Source organism: Sturnira hondurensis, unplaced genomic scaffold, assembly GCF_014824575.4.
Source record: "Sturnira hondurensis isolate 20B ecotype Veracruz unplaced genomic scaffold, ASM1482457v3 Scaffold0008992, whole genome shotgun sequence".
Lineage (NCBI taxonomy): Eukaryota > Metazoa > Chordata > Mammalia > Chiroptera > Phyllostomidae > Sturnira > Sturnira hondurensis.
Genome location: NW_028081623.1, coordinates 2,266,234 through 2,282,348, shown reverse-complemented (window position 1 = coordinate 2,282,348; position 16,115 = coordinate 2,266,234). Strand labels below are relative to the sequence as shown.

The following is a 16,115-nucleotide window of genomic DNA, read 5'->3' as shown; positions in this document are numbered from 1 at the left end:
TGGCCTTGGAGCAAGATTGGTCTTGGTGCCAATGCTTGCAAGTGGATGTGATGCAGGAACAAAAATTTCTGCCCCTTTGATAACTGCACACTCAACTAAAATTAGTAGAACTTGAAATAGGGAAAGGGGGAAAACCCCAAAACAGTGATGTATTAGTGAGAGAGGTTGTTGGGGAGGGAGAGAGAGAAATAGAGGGAGAGCCTGAGAGAGGCTGAGAGAATGAGATTCACTGGCCCCAACTAGAAATTCAGGCAGAGTTTCTGTGTTAAAGACTTGAGGAGAATTCCTTCCTCTTCTGGAAACCTACCTTAGTTTCCTCTTAAGGCCAACCACACTCATATTTGGAGTATAATCTGTTTAACTCAAAGTGTACTGAGTTAAAATATCAATCACATCTAAAAATATCTTGAGAGCAACATCTGGTATGACTGGTGTTTGACCAAACTATAGGCCACTATAGCCTGGCCAGGTTGCCACACAAAATGAACCATCACAAATAAATGTACATGTGTGCTTCACTGTGGACTGCCAATATCAAGCTCTGAATTGTCAATTGCTGTTTAAGAGTTTCATGTGTGTTTGTGAGTGTATTCCTGTTACTAGCCATCTGGTCTCTTTCAGGGCTCCCAGAAAGGAAGACCCAATGGGCGTGTGGTCACACAATACCACTACACGCAGTGGCCTGACATGGGAGTGCCAGAGTACTCGCTGCCTGTGCTGACCTTCGTCAGGAAGGCGGCCCATGCCAAGCGCTACGCAGTGGGGCCTGTTGTTGTCCACTGCAGGTGAGATTCACAGAGGGGTTTCTGTGAATAACCCCTTATCTGAAATAACCCCTGGAATTGCTTAGGCGAATAACAAGGGAAGCAATGGCACCAAGATTTTGCCAAAATGGGAATGATTTCATGAAGTATTCTCATGGGGAAAATGACATTACATGCCACTTTTCATAAATATTGATCACTAGGAGATGAGTATGATAGTCAGAATTTGATTCTGAATATTTCAAAGCACCAGATATTTTTATGGTGTTTATTGTCTTATTTGATTGTTCAGTTGGGTTTCAACTTATTAACTATGTGAAGCAGGCAGAACAGTGTTTTACCATTAAACAGTTATTACAGTACAGGGGGTCGGCAAAGTAGGTTTACAGTTGTGAGTATGTAAAACACAGAATTTATTCTTATATTATTATTTATGAATTATTTTATTACTTTCCATATGAACAACTGTGAACCTACTGTTGCCCAACCTGTGTACTGGCGTGGGATAAAAATGGTTGAAGAGCAACCCCTGTTCCTGGGACTTGATAGTCTCTTGTAGAGTTATTATGCCAGGTTGACATTAGAGAAAACACAGCACACTGAGTATGAGGAGTTTGACAGAATACTTTTATGTTGTTTAAAACAGCTTGGGATCTAAAACCCTTTCTCATTTTCCTGATATCTTTCTAATTATTGAACATGATGTCAACTCATCCTTGCCCAAGAATTTTAATTCCCAAGGCTAGGTTGATGATAAGAAACAATGATATGTCAGGGACAGAGAAAACAATGTTAGAGTATTCAGATAATATCTTTCTGTTAAAATAAAGGTAGAAGTTAACATTTACTGCATGTTGGCTCTATACCAAGCTTCATGATCACAACAATCAAATTTTTTCTATGTGCAGTGTTTTTGCAAAGCAGTGTCTGTGTTTTTGTATAACCAGGTATTTTCCTTTGATATACAACTTATCTGAAATATACTAATTACCTATCTCAGGGGTTATCATCAGACAAATTTTGAGAGACCCATTTTCAGTTTTTTAATCTGTTAGCCTGAAGATAAACTGAGGGAAGTGGGAAGATGCAAGAAAACTAGCCCTGAAGGTCAGGGATTGTTTCTGAGCAAATGGAGAGAGAACAGGGTATTGTGCAGAGCAGGTGCTTATTTTCCACTGTAGCACTTTCTACTTGTCAGAGCCTCTGAAAAGATCCCTGTCTCTGAATTCTGTCCCTTTAGTAGAGTCTTTGAAGAAGTCAGTAGATAATGGCCCTTTAGAAATGACTGAAGTTATTCTTTATACCACACGATCTCACTGAAATGATATTTTCAGCTGCAAGCCTTATCAAATTTTTTTCCCATGAATGTGGAAAGCTTTACAAACATGTCTACCTGGCAATACAGACCCGGGGGCCTTTCCTTTTCAGAATTTGGTGAAGCTGGCGCTTCAATTTTTCTCTGATTATTGTCTATTTGCTATGCTTTGATAAATAACACTTTCATTGTATAGTATAAAATGAATAATAAATGTAATTACTGAAAATAAAATGTCCCCAACAGAAATAGTCAGGTTGTTTTGCATTTTGACAGGTGACAAAATTTTTTAAAAAACAAAGGTTTTGTTATTTGAAGCATTATGCTTAACAACTAAATTGCTTATAGTTTGGAACTGCTAATTATTTGTTATGAGTCTCATTTGCTTCATCTTCAGGAAAAAAAGTAATTTTTGGCACAGCTTGTAGTGACCTATTTTAAAAGTTATTCTATGTTTGACATTGAAATAGTCTTTTCTTTATGTTCTCTTTAGTGCTGGAGTTGGAAGAACAGGCACATATATTGTGCTAGACAGTATGTTGCAGCAAATTCAACACGAAGGCACGGTCAACGTGTTCGGCTTCCTAAAACACATTCGTTCACAAAGAAATTATTTGGTGCAAACGGAGGTATGGCAAAAGGGATATTATTCAGCTAAAAGTTGTTACAGGTCAATAAAACGCTAAAGCTGGATAGACCAGAGTTTGTATTAGCAGGTGAATTAGTTTGGTAGGGCTGCCATAATAAAGTACTACAAACTTGGTGGTTTAAAACCACATGTATGTATTGCCTCAGAGTTCTGGGGAAAGAAGACCAAAATAGAGGTGTTGGCAGGGTCCTGCTGCCTCTGAAACCTCAAGAGAAAGATCCTTTATTATCTCTTCAAGCTTCTGGTGCCAGTGTGGTGCTGTGAAGGAGCAGTAAAATTTTATTCTCCACCTTTATCTTCAACAGTCGTTCTCCCTCTGTGTCTGTGTCCAAATTTCCCTCTTCTAAGGACACCAGTTACTGTCTCAGTCTAATTACATCTTCAATGACTCTATCTACAGGTAAGGTCACATTCCCAAGTAGTAGTGGTTAGGGCTTCAGCAGATCTTCTGGGGCACAAAATAAACTGATAACAGTTAATCACATATAAGTCATGGATAGGCCAGCTAAATTTTGCCTATTTTGTGACCGAATGGGGAATATCTTTAAAATAACACTAATGACAAAGACAATTCAAAAAATGGGTAAGATCAATCAACACTTATTTTTGCTAGCAAAATCCTGAAGATTTTCCTGCCTATAGTGAATTAATGGATTCCTTTTTATAATTAAAAAAGTATGAGTTATGATCAAATTATATTTCTTGTTTGGCTCATTTTTTTACCTATCTATGGCACAGGACAAAGTCTACATGTCTGTATTTGTTTTCACTATGTCTACATAAAAATGAATGTAAATTGAAAATTATGGGTGTGACTTGGAAGTTACTGGAAACTTATGGTTGATTTTAAAACAAAACCAAATTTCATTCCATGAAGGAAATATCATTCTAGTCACAGAAGACCAGGGGAGAGTCCTGTAGGGAAAAAAAAAGATAACTCTTAAAAACTGTATGAATAATTGAGCTAAATTTTACATGACGGGCTAAAAGGAGGACTGGAATGGGCAGAGGGGAAGACCCATCCAAGGTGCAGAGGGCCGGAAGTCCTCATGCACAGCGTGGAAGTGTGCCTCGGGTTGAAGGATAGGCAGAAAGGCATTGCTCTGCCTCCCTAAACCTTCCTGTCTCCTTCCCACAAGTGTCAACCCACCAGAAACAAAGAGATGAGGGATAAGGAGAGCTGTGTTCTGTCTACACTGCCTCCTTCCCTCCACCTGACTTCCTGCCAGGCCTGATAAGCAATCTTTCATGGGTTTCTCTCTACCCTTTGTAAAAGTTTCTGTGTGTCAGTGGAAGGTGCTGCTTGTATACCTAAACACACACAAGAAACACCTGAAGTAATATTCTTTACTGTCTTTGTTTTACCAGGAACAGTATGTCTTCATTCATGATGCACTGGTTGAGGCCATACTTAGCAAGGAGACAGAAGTGCCAGACAGTCACATTCACGCCTATGTCAATGCGCTCCTCATTCCTGGACCCACAGGCAAAACAAAGCTTGAGAAACAATTCAAGGTGAGTCCTCTCAGAAGCCTCTTGGGTGTTCTTGCAGAATTGAATGAGCCTGCCTCTTCGCATTGGAGTCGACAAGGCCATGTGGATGGGCTGAGAGCACTGTTGGCACAGTGGCTTGTATTGTTCTTTACAACAGGCACCGAGGCCAAGCCACGTGGTGAATTTCAAGGAGAACCTTAATTTTGAGTGGCTAGAAGAAAAGTTCTCAGAAACCCTAGAATAACTTTGTAAATGCAGACTTGGTCCAGGAAAGGAAGGCACAGAGCCTAACAGAATGAACAGACAGAACTTATAATACAGACTGTACAAGTGCTTTTTTTGCTTTGAAAAACCCAGACCACTCAAGCCTGAGTGCTATGGCTCAGGCTGTTCGTGCTGCTCTTTAGAAAAATCTCCCTCACTTGAAGCCCCTGAACTAGAATAGGCCACACCACAATAAGAGCTTCTTCAACCCCGCTTCTCCCCCTCACCCTGGCACAAGGCAGTGAACTAGCGGGGAGGGCGTGTTTCGGGGTGTTGTTCTCATTCAACAATACTCCTCCTGCAACCCAGCGCTTTGACTTCCAGTAATCAGTCAGCAAAGAATTCAGAAAGCAGATGTGACCAGGCCTGCCAGCTGGGGAGGGGCGTTTGCAGAGAAGAGGCTTCCAGTGGAATGGAAGCTGTTATTTTGCTCCACGTTATTCCTGTACTAACCTCTTACTTCCCCGGATTCCCAGAAACAGGGCCAATGTCTGAAGAAGACATTGGGAAGACCTTGACCTAGGAAGACCTAGGAAGAATTAGGAAGACCTTGGAAAAGTCCAGGAGAGTTAGTTAACAAACGCTGTGATTTCAGTTTTTTTCTCTCTATTTCCCGAGCCTGCAACAGAGAAGACGTTATAACTATTCATTGTCTCTGACGTTTTGCCACCCTAGTCAGCACGCTTTGTGCTTTGGAGGAGTGAGAGGAAGACCAGGGGAGAATGCTGAGCTTAGAACCTGCTGTCAGGAAAACATAAATGTTTTTTTTACTCAGCCATGCTTACATGAGTCAGAACGGATCACTTTAGGAAAGAAAATGTGTACAATGTGGTTTCCAGGAACAGATAATAAGGAAAAATAAAATGTTAACGTTAGGTTTTTTGGATAGCTGTTTCCTAAATTAAAAAATATATGTGTATCACCCAATTTCAACAGATTTCTCATTTAAATATGATTTACCCCCTGCACAATTACACAATTACACAATTACATCCACTTATGTATGCTGGATTTTACATTGGATAATCCAGCATAAAATGTAAATATCCATTATGATGTCAGAATATAATTAAAAAGAGATGCATTTGACTCTGTTTTCTGTTAACATGATAACTAGGAAAATGTAAGTGTATGTGTGTGTGTATATACCTTTTCTTAAGTATAAAAATGTATTTAAAAGGTATTTACAATAGTTTATTCATAAAAATTTTTTGAAATAAATTGCATATCTATTTATTCAACAAATACTTATTAGACACCTATCACATGCCAGGCTTTGTGTTTTATAGTACTTTTACAATTAACATAGGCAAGAAAGAGCCAAAAAGTCCAAAGCGATACCTAAAATAAGAAATAGAAATTTATTTTACTGCATGTGGTAGACATTATGCAGATGTAATAATTAATACTTAAAAACACACAAATAATAAAGAGAAACCATGCCCATGTGGAAATTGTTGTGTGACTGATATATTACAAATTAGTAAGGAAAGGATGAACTGATCAATAAATAATATTAAAACAATTTTGATGTGGAAACAAGTAGAATTAAGTTACTAACATACGTGAAACACAAAAATTATTCAGTATAGATTTCATGTACCTTAAGGTGAAAACAAAGTTTTATAACTACTACAGGAAAATACCTTCAAAGGCCTCCAGGGTAGAGAAGGACTTTTTAAATAAAAAACAAAATTTAAAAAAATCTTAAGGGAAAACTTAATAAATTGGGTGTAAATATCTGTATGATTAAAGAGGACAAAGTAATTTGCAACAGACTATAGATTTACATTCAAAATATAAAAACCCTCTACAAATCAATAAATGACAGTGACGAAGAAATACGAAAAGCCAGTCATCAAAGAAGAAATATAATGCCTGATGTCACTTAAATTCCCCATCTCACAATAATTACAGAAGTGCAAATCAAAACCATGATTTTGAAAACAGCACTTTTCGTCTTGTCAGACTGTCAAAATTTCATTTTCTATATGAACCCTCACACGTGTGCACATTCAGAAACATACATTGCTACAAAGTTTGACATAGCAAAACCTTGGACATTACCTGAACACTCAGTAATTGAGGAATAAGTAAATAGAAAGTAGGTTACTCATGTGCTGGAGTACTAAAAGAATGAGTAAAATCCCATATGCACACACACACAAAGCATGCGGGTTTTCTCCCGACGGTGCTAGATTTAAGTAGGAGAAATGGAGTGTGCTCACCCATAGAGGAAGCCATGAGGGAGACCTTTCCAAAGCTTGAAGTCAAACTAGAGAGCAAATGTTCTCTGCTTCTTTCATCTTTTCTAGTGTAAAACATAGATGTGCCAGGGAGTTTCCTAAAACAAGGTTTGGTTCAAGGCATTCTTGAAAGAAAGTCAGATATATTTATATTCAATATCTTACCTTGGTTGGGCCGTATGTGTATGTACATGAGTGTGTGTGTATGTTAGAGTAACTTTAATGAAATAGTCTGTAATTTTTCTTGACTTCTTTCTCAGCTCCTAAGTCAATCAAATATTCAGCAGAGTGACTATTCTACAGCCCTAAAGCAATGCAACAGGGAAAAGAACAGAACTTCTTCCATCATTCCTGGTAGGTTATGTTGAATTTTGAGAAAAAGAACACCTTTTTTCTTTTACAATGGAAGCCTTGTAAGTAATTTGACATTATTGGTACATTTTAGGACAAAAACAATATATTCATATTTAAGTCATTATGCCAGAGAATGTGACTTTTAAGTAGTACTCTCAACCCCTGATGTCTCACCTAAAATTGCAAAATACGTAGTAAAATTAGCTTAAAGATCATAGACACTCAGCACAAGAAACATAGCTCCTTTTTTTTCTTTTGCAATTTAGGGGTGGAGGGAGGACTTGTAGCCCTGTGAGCATGGTTGTTTACCATGAATGTTCTGTGTTGCAGTGGAAAGGTCAAGGGTTGGCATTTCGTCCCTGAGTGGGGAAGGCACAGACTACATCAATGCCTCCTATGTCATGGTAAGTCAGAGAAGTCACTGGGGAGATGGCCTGCCAGCTTGTTACCAGAACTGAAGCCAGGATGAGCTGCCTGACTCAGTGGCTACAGACATGGGCAGCCATGCTGGAGGATGGAAGTCAAGTCTGATGGCCCACCATCCATAGCAGCCACAGATAACAGCATTCCTTGATGCTTTTATGCTTGCAAGGATTAGAGACACCTGCAAATAAGTGCATGCAGGCACCAAACACTGTTCAGGAATGATGAATAGACATAAAACATACACTCACACTCATCCAAGACAGGGTGTCTGAACACCAACAGTGCCCTGCAGCCAGAGGTGTGAAATTTGGCACTCTGCCATTGGGACTCCTGGAAATTGAGAAATATAACCCTCTTCTAGATCGCCACTCTATCTAGTAGAGGAGACAAGGTCCACAAGTCATTTTGATAAGTCTCCTCCTAGAGCTGAAAGCTGTGTAAACTTGGCCACAACTCTTCTTCTTTTTTTTAAATATTTTATTTATTTATCTTTTTAAAGGGGAAGGGAAGGAGAGAGGGAAGAAACATCAATGTATGGTTGCTTCTCGTGCATCCTCTGCAGGGAACTGGCCCCTGCAGGGAACTGGCCCCTGCCGGAAACTGGCCTGCAACCCAGGCATGTACCCTGACTGGGAATCGAACCGCGATCGTCTGGTTCGCAGGCCCGCGCTCAATCCACTGAGCTACACCAGCCAGGGTCACAACTCTTCTTAAACTTCTGTTTAATCATCTGTAAAATGTGTATCACATTTTCTATCCATGACACTGCTAAAAGGCATAACTGACTTCAGAGAAAGAAAATGCTTAGTGCTATAACTGGCATAGAGCAAATGCCCCTAAACCTTGACTAGAGTAATCACATTATTATTTATCACACAGTGTAAGACTAAAAAAACTGCCATACACTTCCACTTGTGATGGAGGTATACATAAGCATGCCTTACCTCCTCATACAACTATAGCAAAAATTACAGCTAGACTCCAAAACAAATAACACTCAGAATTGTCAGAAAATTGTGTTGAATGGAAGTCTGACAAACAAGGAATTAAAGAAGCTACATTCATCCAAATGGCCAAAGAAAGATGAGCATGGTTGTTTACTATGAAAGGGAATCAAAGCAGCTCTACCTAATTCACAGAAACAAACACAAGGAGGCTGCCAAAATGAGGAGACAAACTAATATGGCCTGAATGAAAAAGCAAAACAAAACTCCAGAAAAAGAACTAAACAAAATGGAGACAAGCGACCTATCATATGCAGTGTTAAAAATACTGGTGATCAGGATGCTCCAGGAACTCATTGCATACATCAACAGCATAAAATAGACCCAGGGAAAAATGAAGGTTATGTAAAGGGAAATAGAGAAAAATCTGTAGGAAACCAGCAGTGAAGAGGAAGAATCCAAGAATAAAATCAATGATTTGGAACACAAGGCAGAAAAAGATATTTGTTTAGAACAGCAAGAAGAAAAAAGGATTCAAAAAATTGAGGATAGCCTAAGGAGCCTCTGGGACATCTTTAAAGATAACAACATCTGAATCACAAGTATGCCGGAAGGAGAAGAGGAAGACAAGAAATTGAAAACTTATATTTAAAAACATAATGAAGGACAACTTCCCCAATCTGGCAAAGAAAATAGACTTCCAGGAAGTCCACAAATTTCATAGAGTTCCAAAGAAGTTGTACCCAAGGAATCATGCACCAAGGCACATCATAATTACATTACCCAAGATTAAAGATAAGGAGAGAATCTTAAAAGCAGCAAGAAAAAATCAGACAATTACCTACAAAAGAGTTCCCATAAGACTGTCAGCTGATTTCTCATAAGGAACTTTGCAAGCTACAAGGGACTGGGAAGAAGCATTCAAAGGGATGAAAAGCAAGGACCTACAACCTCGATTACTCTATTCAGCAAAACTATCATTTAGAATAGAAGGGCAGATAAAGTGCTTCCCAGATAAAGTCAAGTTAAAGGATGTCATCATCACCAAGATATTATATGAAATGCTAAAGGGAATTATAAAAAAAGAAGATAAAAATGATGAACATGAAAATGGCAATAAATTCACAACTATCAATAATTGAATTCAAATAACAAACTAAGAAAACAAGTGGAACAGAAACAAAATCATAGATATGGAGATCATTTGGAGGATTATCAGTTAAGATGGGAAAGGGAGGGAATGGGGGAAAAGGTGCAGGGATTAAGAAGCACAAACTGGTAGGTACAAAATAGGCAGGGGGATATTAAGAACAGTATAGGAAATGGAGTAATGAAACAACTTACATGCATGATCTATGGGCATGAACTAACGGGGGTATTGCTGGAGAGAATTTGGGTACTGAATAGAGGGGGCAAATGAGAGAAAAGTGGGACAACTGCAATAGTACAATCAATGGAATACATTTTTATAAAAGACTGCCATAAACTTATAAATGTTTTCTGAATATTTAATCATATGTCAAGGTTCTAGCTATCATCTCTTTGATTTTGTAGGGTTATTATCAGAGCAGTGAGTTTATCATCACCCAGCATCCCCTTCTCCACACCATCAAGGATTTCTGGAGGATGATCTGGGACCATAATGCCCAGCTGGTGGTTATGCTTCCTGATGGTCAAAACATGGTAAGTCTCTCAGGTCACCTTTAGTACTTTCCTCACAGGGGAAATAGCAGGTCAGAGCAGCCAGAAGTCCAGCAAAAAAAAAAACAAATAATGTCTTTCAACTAATAAACTGATGTCATTGGTATTGCACCTTGACTACTATTAAGCCAAGTTTGGTTATGCAATCTGGTCTGAAATTGTTGAACAACAGTTTTAAATGAAGATAGCTTAAAATTAATTTCAATTTAAGTGTTTTGTGACTCCACTAAGAAAAATTAGAATCACAGTCATGAATGAAGTCAGTACATATGCTTCTAATTTTTTTAAATAAATCTTAGTAGGATATTTGGAAATTCCTTCAATTTAAGGAGATCCAAAAAATACCTATTTGGAATAACTGAACTCTTAGTATCAGAGGGACTTTTTTAGTGTCGGAAAATAATGAAAATCCCATTCTCCTTTTCATGTATACTTGTAGAACCCCCAAAAATGAAACCAAAATAATATTTCACTTAGGTTTTGCATATATATACTTTGAGATTCATTTCTTGTCCATAAAATTATGCTGACCATTCCAAATGATGCTACAAATTGCTGAGCTCTTAAAATCACTTGACTTTTCTCTACCTTATTGTCAGGTACAGAAACAACAACTAATCTTTGTTATTGATAAAGTAAGAAAGCAAAATAATACTACAACAGTTTAGGTGCTTAAGTTTTATTTTACAGATCAATCTCATTTAAGATACAATATTTTAAGACTAAATTTTGTAATTCAGAGGATTCTGGCAAAGATGGGGACATGGGTAGATATGCTTTGCTTCCTGGCACAAACAAAAGAATAACAACCAATTTAAAAACAAAAAGCAACCAGAATTACCAGAAAATCTAACTGTATGGAAGTCTCACACACAAGGAGTTAAAGAAGAAATATTCATCTAGCCTGGTAGGAAGGGCAGAGATGGGTAGCCTGGGAGGAGAGAATGCACAGCAAGGCTGCAGCTGGAGGACAGGCAGGTAAGGTAGAAGCTGGCAGACCAGACAGTCTCACATTCACATGTAGATGAACTGGAAGGAACAACTGGGGATCAAGACAGACAATGCAACCCAGGATTCCAGTGTGGGGGGTAATAAGTCCTCAAAACCTGAGGATATGAAAAGCTTTGGGAGTTGTAGTGGCAAGAGAAACTGCCAGTCTCCCAGGCGAGTATGTTGGAAGAGACCAGGGGGTCCTAGAACATACACAAGGCCACCTACCTGGGAATCAGCATGAAGTCAGCACCTCAAAGGGCATAGTTTGCATGTGGGTAATGGTGGAAGTGCCTGAAAGCAGGGCACAAGCCGAGCAAGCAGCATTGTTCCCTCTCTGAGCATTCCTTCTTATCCAGCATCGTAATGCCGTGATGCAGGTTTCCACCCTGGTGAATATATAAGGCTCTGCCCCTTACAACATAACAGGTCCACCAAGACAAAGAAATATGGCCCAAATGAAAGAACAGATCAAAACTCCAGGAAAAATACAACTATGCAACAAAGAGATAGCCAACCTATCAGATGCAGAGTTCAAAACACTGGTAATCAAGATGCTCACAGAAGTGGTTGAATATGGTAACAAAATAGAGGAAAAGTACAGGCTATGAAAAGTGAGATATGTAGGGAACCAACAATGAAGAGAAGGAAAGCAGAACTCAAATCAACAACTTGGAACAAAAGGAAGAAATACACATTCAACTGGAGCAGAATGAAAATACAGGATCAAAAAAATGAAGAGAGACTTAGGAACCTTCAGGACAACTTTAAACATTCCAACATCTGAATCATGGGGTTACCAGAAGAGGAAGAGGAAGAGCAAGAAAATGAAAACTTATTTGGAAAATATAATGAAAGAGAACTTCCCCAGTCTGGTGAAGGAAATGGATGAACAAATCCAGGAAGCTCAGAGAATCCCAAACAAATTGAACCCAAAGAGGAACACACCAAAATACATCATAGTTAAGTTGCCAAAGATTGAAGATAAGGGGAGAATCTTAAAAGCAGCAAGACAAAAGGAGACAGTTACCTACTAAGAGTTTTGATAAGACTATCAGGTGATTTCTCAAAAGAAACCTTACAGGCAAGCGGCCAGAAAGAAGTATTCAAAGTCATGAAAACCAAGGACCTACATCTAAGATTACTCTATCCAGCAAAGCTATCATTTAGAATGAAAGGGCAGGTAAAGTGCTTTCCAGATAAGGTAAAGTTAAAGGAGTTCATCATCCCCGTGCCCTTATATGGAATATTAAAGGGACTTATCTAAGGAAAAGATCACAACTATGAACAGTGAAATGACAGCAAACTCACAACTATCAACAACTGAACCTAAAATAAAACAAAAACAAACTAAGCAAACAACTAACTATACAGGAACAGAATCACAAAAATGGAGATCACATGGAGGGTTATCTGCAGGGAGGGGGCAGGGGGAGAATGGGTAAAAAGGTACAGGAAATAAGAAGCATAAATGGTAGGTAAAAAATAGACACAGGTGGTTAAGAATAGTATAGGAAATAGAGAAACCAAAGAACTTAAATTTATGACCCATGGATATGAACTAAGGGCACAAGAATGCTGGAGGGAATAGTAATACCAGGTAGAGAGGGATAAAGAGGAGGAAAAACATTGGACAACTGTAATAGCATAATCAATAACATATACTTCAAAAAAGAAACCAGAAAAAAAGACTAAATTTTATGATTCAAAGAAAAATTTGAGTTGAATTTTTATGGCATCTGTTAATTTCATGTTACAGCCTGCTTAATAAGACATATTATTAAAATCTAGCATTTTCTTTGGTTTTTAATCCTCCAGGCAGAAGATGAATTTGTTTATTGGCCAAATAAAGATGAGCCTATAAATTGTGAGAGCTTTAAGGTCACTCTTATGGCTGAAGAACACAAATGTCTATCTAATGAAGAAAAACTTTTAATTCAAGATTTTATCTTAGAAGCTACACAGGTATGGATATAATTTAAAAGAAAATTTTTTCACCTTAAGTACATATTAAATATATCCTCATTTAAGGATCTTTTCTAGAAATAAGAAGGAATCTGATTTCTTACAAATTGAGACAGGATAACTAAATGATAAATTTTATTTTGCTTGTCACTTTCATTTTCAAAATCTTATAGAATTCTTAAATAATTAGTAATCATTAAGTGACAGGGTTCCAGACTTCTATACACAAGGAAATTAAAGATTTCTCTTTTACTTCAAACAGTTCCTGATAGAATTTTAGTTGAAAATAAACTCAATTAAAAAAGTTAATCAATCCTAATTCTCATGTCTTAAGGCAAATGCTTACCTTGGATTCTCCTAAGTAAAATAAGATAATACCTACTAAACTAACACATTACTCTCCAGCAACATACTAGTTTATAAGTAAAGTGCTTTGAAAATGTACAGTATGATATACTAGAATTATTTTTACTACACTCTCAATTAACTGTAGCCCCTAATCTAAGCTATTTGTTGATATTTACATAATTATAGTACAATACATTATTTATTGCATAGCTATACTGAAATACTAAAAAGTACTAGGAATTATGAGTAAAGCACATGAGATTCCCGGATTACCTTCTCAATCAGAAATCATGTTTTAGGCCTGGCTAGTGCAGCTTAGTGGATAGAAAGCCAGCCTGTGAACCAAAGGGTTGCCAGTTTGATACCCAGTCAGGGCATAGGCCTGGGTTTCAGGCCAGGTCCCCAGTAGTGGGTACTTGAGAGGCAAACACACATTGATGTTTCTGTCTCTCTCTTTCTCCTTCCTTCCCCTCTTTCTAAAAACAAATGAACAAAATCAAAGGAAAAAAATGTTTTAGATGGTTTAAATGCTTTACTTTACAATACCCTAATTCTGAAACTGTTAAACCATAGATGGTATACAAGAAGATTCACTATTCTCCATATTTGAATGATACAAAACATACAAATGTGATAATGCAAGTAAATTAATAATATAAACATTGCAATGGAATAGTATCCTACTTGATTAAAATCTGCCCCAAAATGGACATATTGATTATGGTCCCAGTGATGGGCAATGTGGCCTTGGGAGAGTGATTTACACTCCTTATTTATAAGTTAAGGGGCAGATACCAGCAGAATCTTAACATTTCTGAGAGCTCTTAACATTCCATGCCAGTTTCCACTTATAACTGTTCCCTAAATACTTCAGAATCACCCATTCAGATCTGCAGTCTCTCATGCCCTTCTCCCATAAAAGTTTATTATCTCAACAATAAAAATAAAGTTAAAGAAAGTAAAAAGTAAAATCACATGCACAAAAAAAGTTTACTGTGAGAGTAATAATCATTAGATACCCACCATCTTGTCATAACCATTATCCTGATTACTCATCAAGTCTGATATCTAGGTTGGCCTTGGGTAGCCAGCCAGTTTTTCTCCTGGTATTATGCAGAAAATAAACATGCATGATTGATCCCACTTCAGTTTGTCTCCCATATGTAAGTTAGCTATTGTGAACACCTTGACCACTCAGGAGTCAGACATAAGGATGAGCAGTTATTTCTAAAATAATGGTAACAGAAGAGTGAAACATTGAAGTGGATAGTTTCATAAGTTTAGACAATTATAGGCACTTCTCTGCCGTCTCCCCCAACCCCACCAAACCACAGCTTTTGAGGTTAACGGAGGAGTGAGGGTCGATACTGTAGAGACCAGGATTCGTTTCAGTGTTCAAGAGGTTGAGAGTAAGCTACCAAAATCAAGAGCTGGGGGCCTTTATTTACCTATCTGTTATACAAATTTTAAAATTATTTTTAAAAGAATATTCATAAAATATGTACCTGGTATAAAAATGATACTATAAATGAATTCAAGGAAAATAATAGCACACCTTTCTCATTGAAATCCCTCATGAGTCCCCCATCCTATTCCATCCTCTGCTCCTTTCAGAAGCAGCCACTTCCTGAAACCCTGTTTATCTATCTCTTGATTTACTTTCTAATTTGATCTTTTGTTTTTGTATTCTTTAACACTCTGTTCTTCAGTTTTGAATCTTTTTGAAATTCCTATAAATCACATTCTGTGTATTTTTAGAGGTTGTTCACTTTTCTTTATCATGATACTGCTGAGAATAATCCATGTTATTGAGTATAATTCCAATTCATTTAATTTTGCTGTTTAGCATTCCAGTTTATAAATATACTTTTTTATTCTACATTTGGCTTATTACCTGTTTGTGTCTGTTTATTTTTTTGCAAACAATACTGTTATGAATATTTTTCTTTTTCTTCCTTGTATTGATTTTTAGACAGAAAGAGAGATGGGGGGACATTAGTTTCTAGTTCCACTTATTTATGCATCCATTGATTGTATTCCTGTATGTGCCCTGACCAGGGATCTAACCTGCAACCTTGGCATTGCCCTAACAAGCTTGGGGCAGTGCTCTATCCAACTGAGCTATTCAGCCAGGGTCATGAATATTTTTCAACACACACAAAATTTTCTCTTGAGAATGTCTGGGAATTATCCCACTGGGTCATTGGCTTGAGCATCTCAAATTTCTGCAACTTTATTAAGTGATGCCAGCTATTGTCCAGAGAGGTTCTGCCAGTCCATCCACTTGAGTGTTCATGCACTCAACAGGAGTTCATGAGTGATTTGGAATCTCCACCTCCTCACCAGTGTTGTGATGGGAATGATATGTCATCTCATGGTGGATATAATTTGCATTTCTCTTGTTGCAAATGAGGTTGAGTATCTTTACACTACCCTTTGTGAAATTTCTGTTCATGATTTTTGCTCATTGCTCTATTAAGTTATTTAGCATATTCTTAGCAATTTACTGGAGGCCCTTTTATAGTCTGGATACTAATCCTTTGTCAACTATAGATATTACCTTCTTTGCAGTTTGTGATTTGGCTTTTCCTTTGTGATTTTTTTTTTTTGGGTGAATAACAGTTCTAATGTTTAATCCATGTGAATATGATAAGC

The 16,115-nt window shown here is 37.6% G+C and overlaps 1 protein-coding gene across 2 annotated transcripts in view; it reads left to right on the top strand.

Annotated features, from left to right (window-relative positions):
- Positions 1-16,115, top strand: part of PTPRZ1 (protein tyrosine phosphatase receptor type Z1) — a 192,033-nt gene that overhangs the window by 171,266 nt on the left and 4,652 nt on the right. For both annotated transcript variants that reach the window (XM_037056516.1, XM_037056515.1), the window contains 7 exons: positions 622-785; positions 2,573-2,708; positions 4,097-4,243; positions 6,993-7,086; positions 7,417-7,490; positions 10,011-10,139; positions 12,966-13,112. In XM_037056516.1, coding sequence (XP_036912411.1) covers positions 622-785; positions 2,573-2,708; positions 4,097-4,243; positions 6,993-7,086; positions 7,417-7,490; positions 10,011-10,139; positions 12,966-13,112 — 891 coding nt within the window. The remainder of the gene's footprint in view (positions 1-621; positions 786-2,572; positions 2,709-4,096; positions 4,244-6,992; positions 7,087-7,416; positions 7,491-10,010; positions 10,140-12,965; positions 13,113-16,115) is intronic.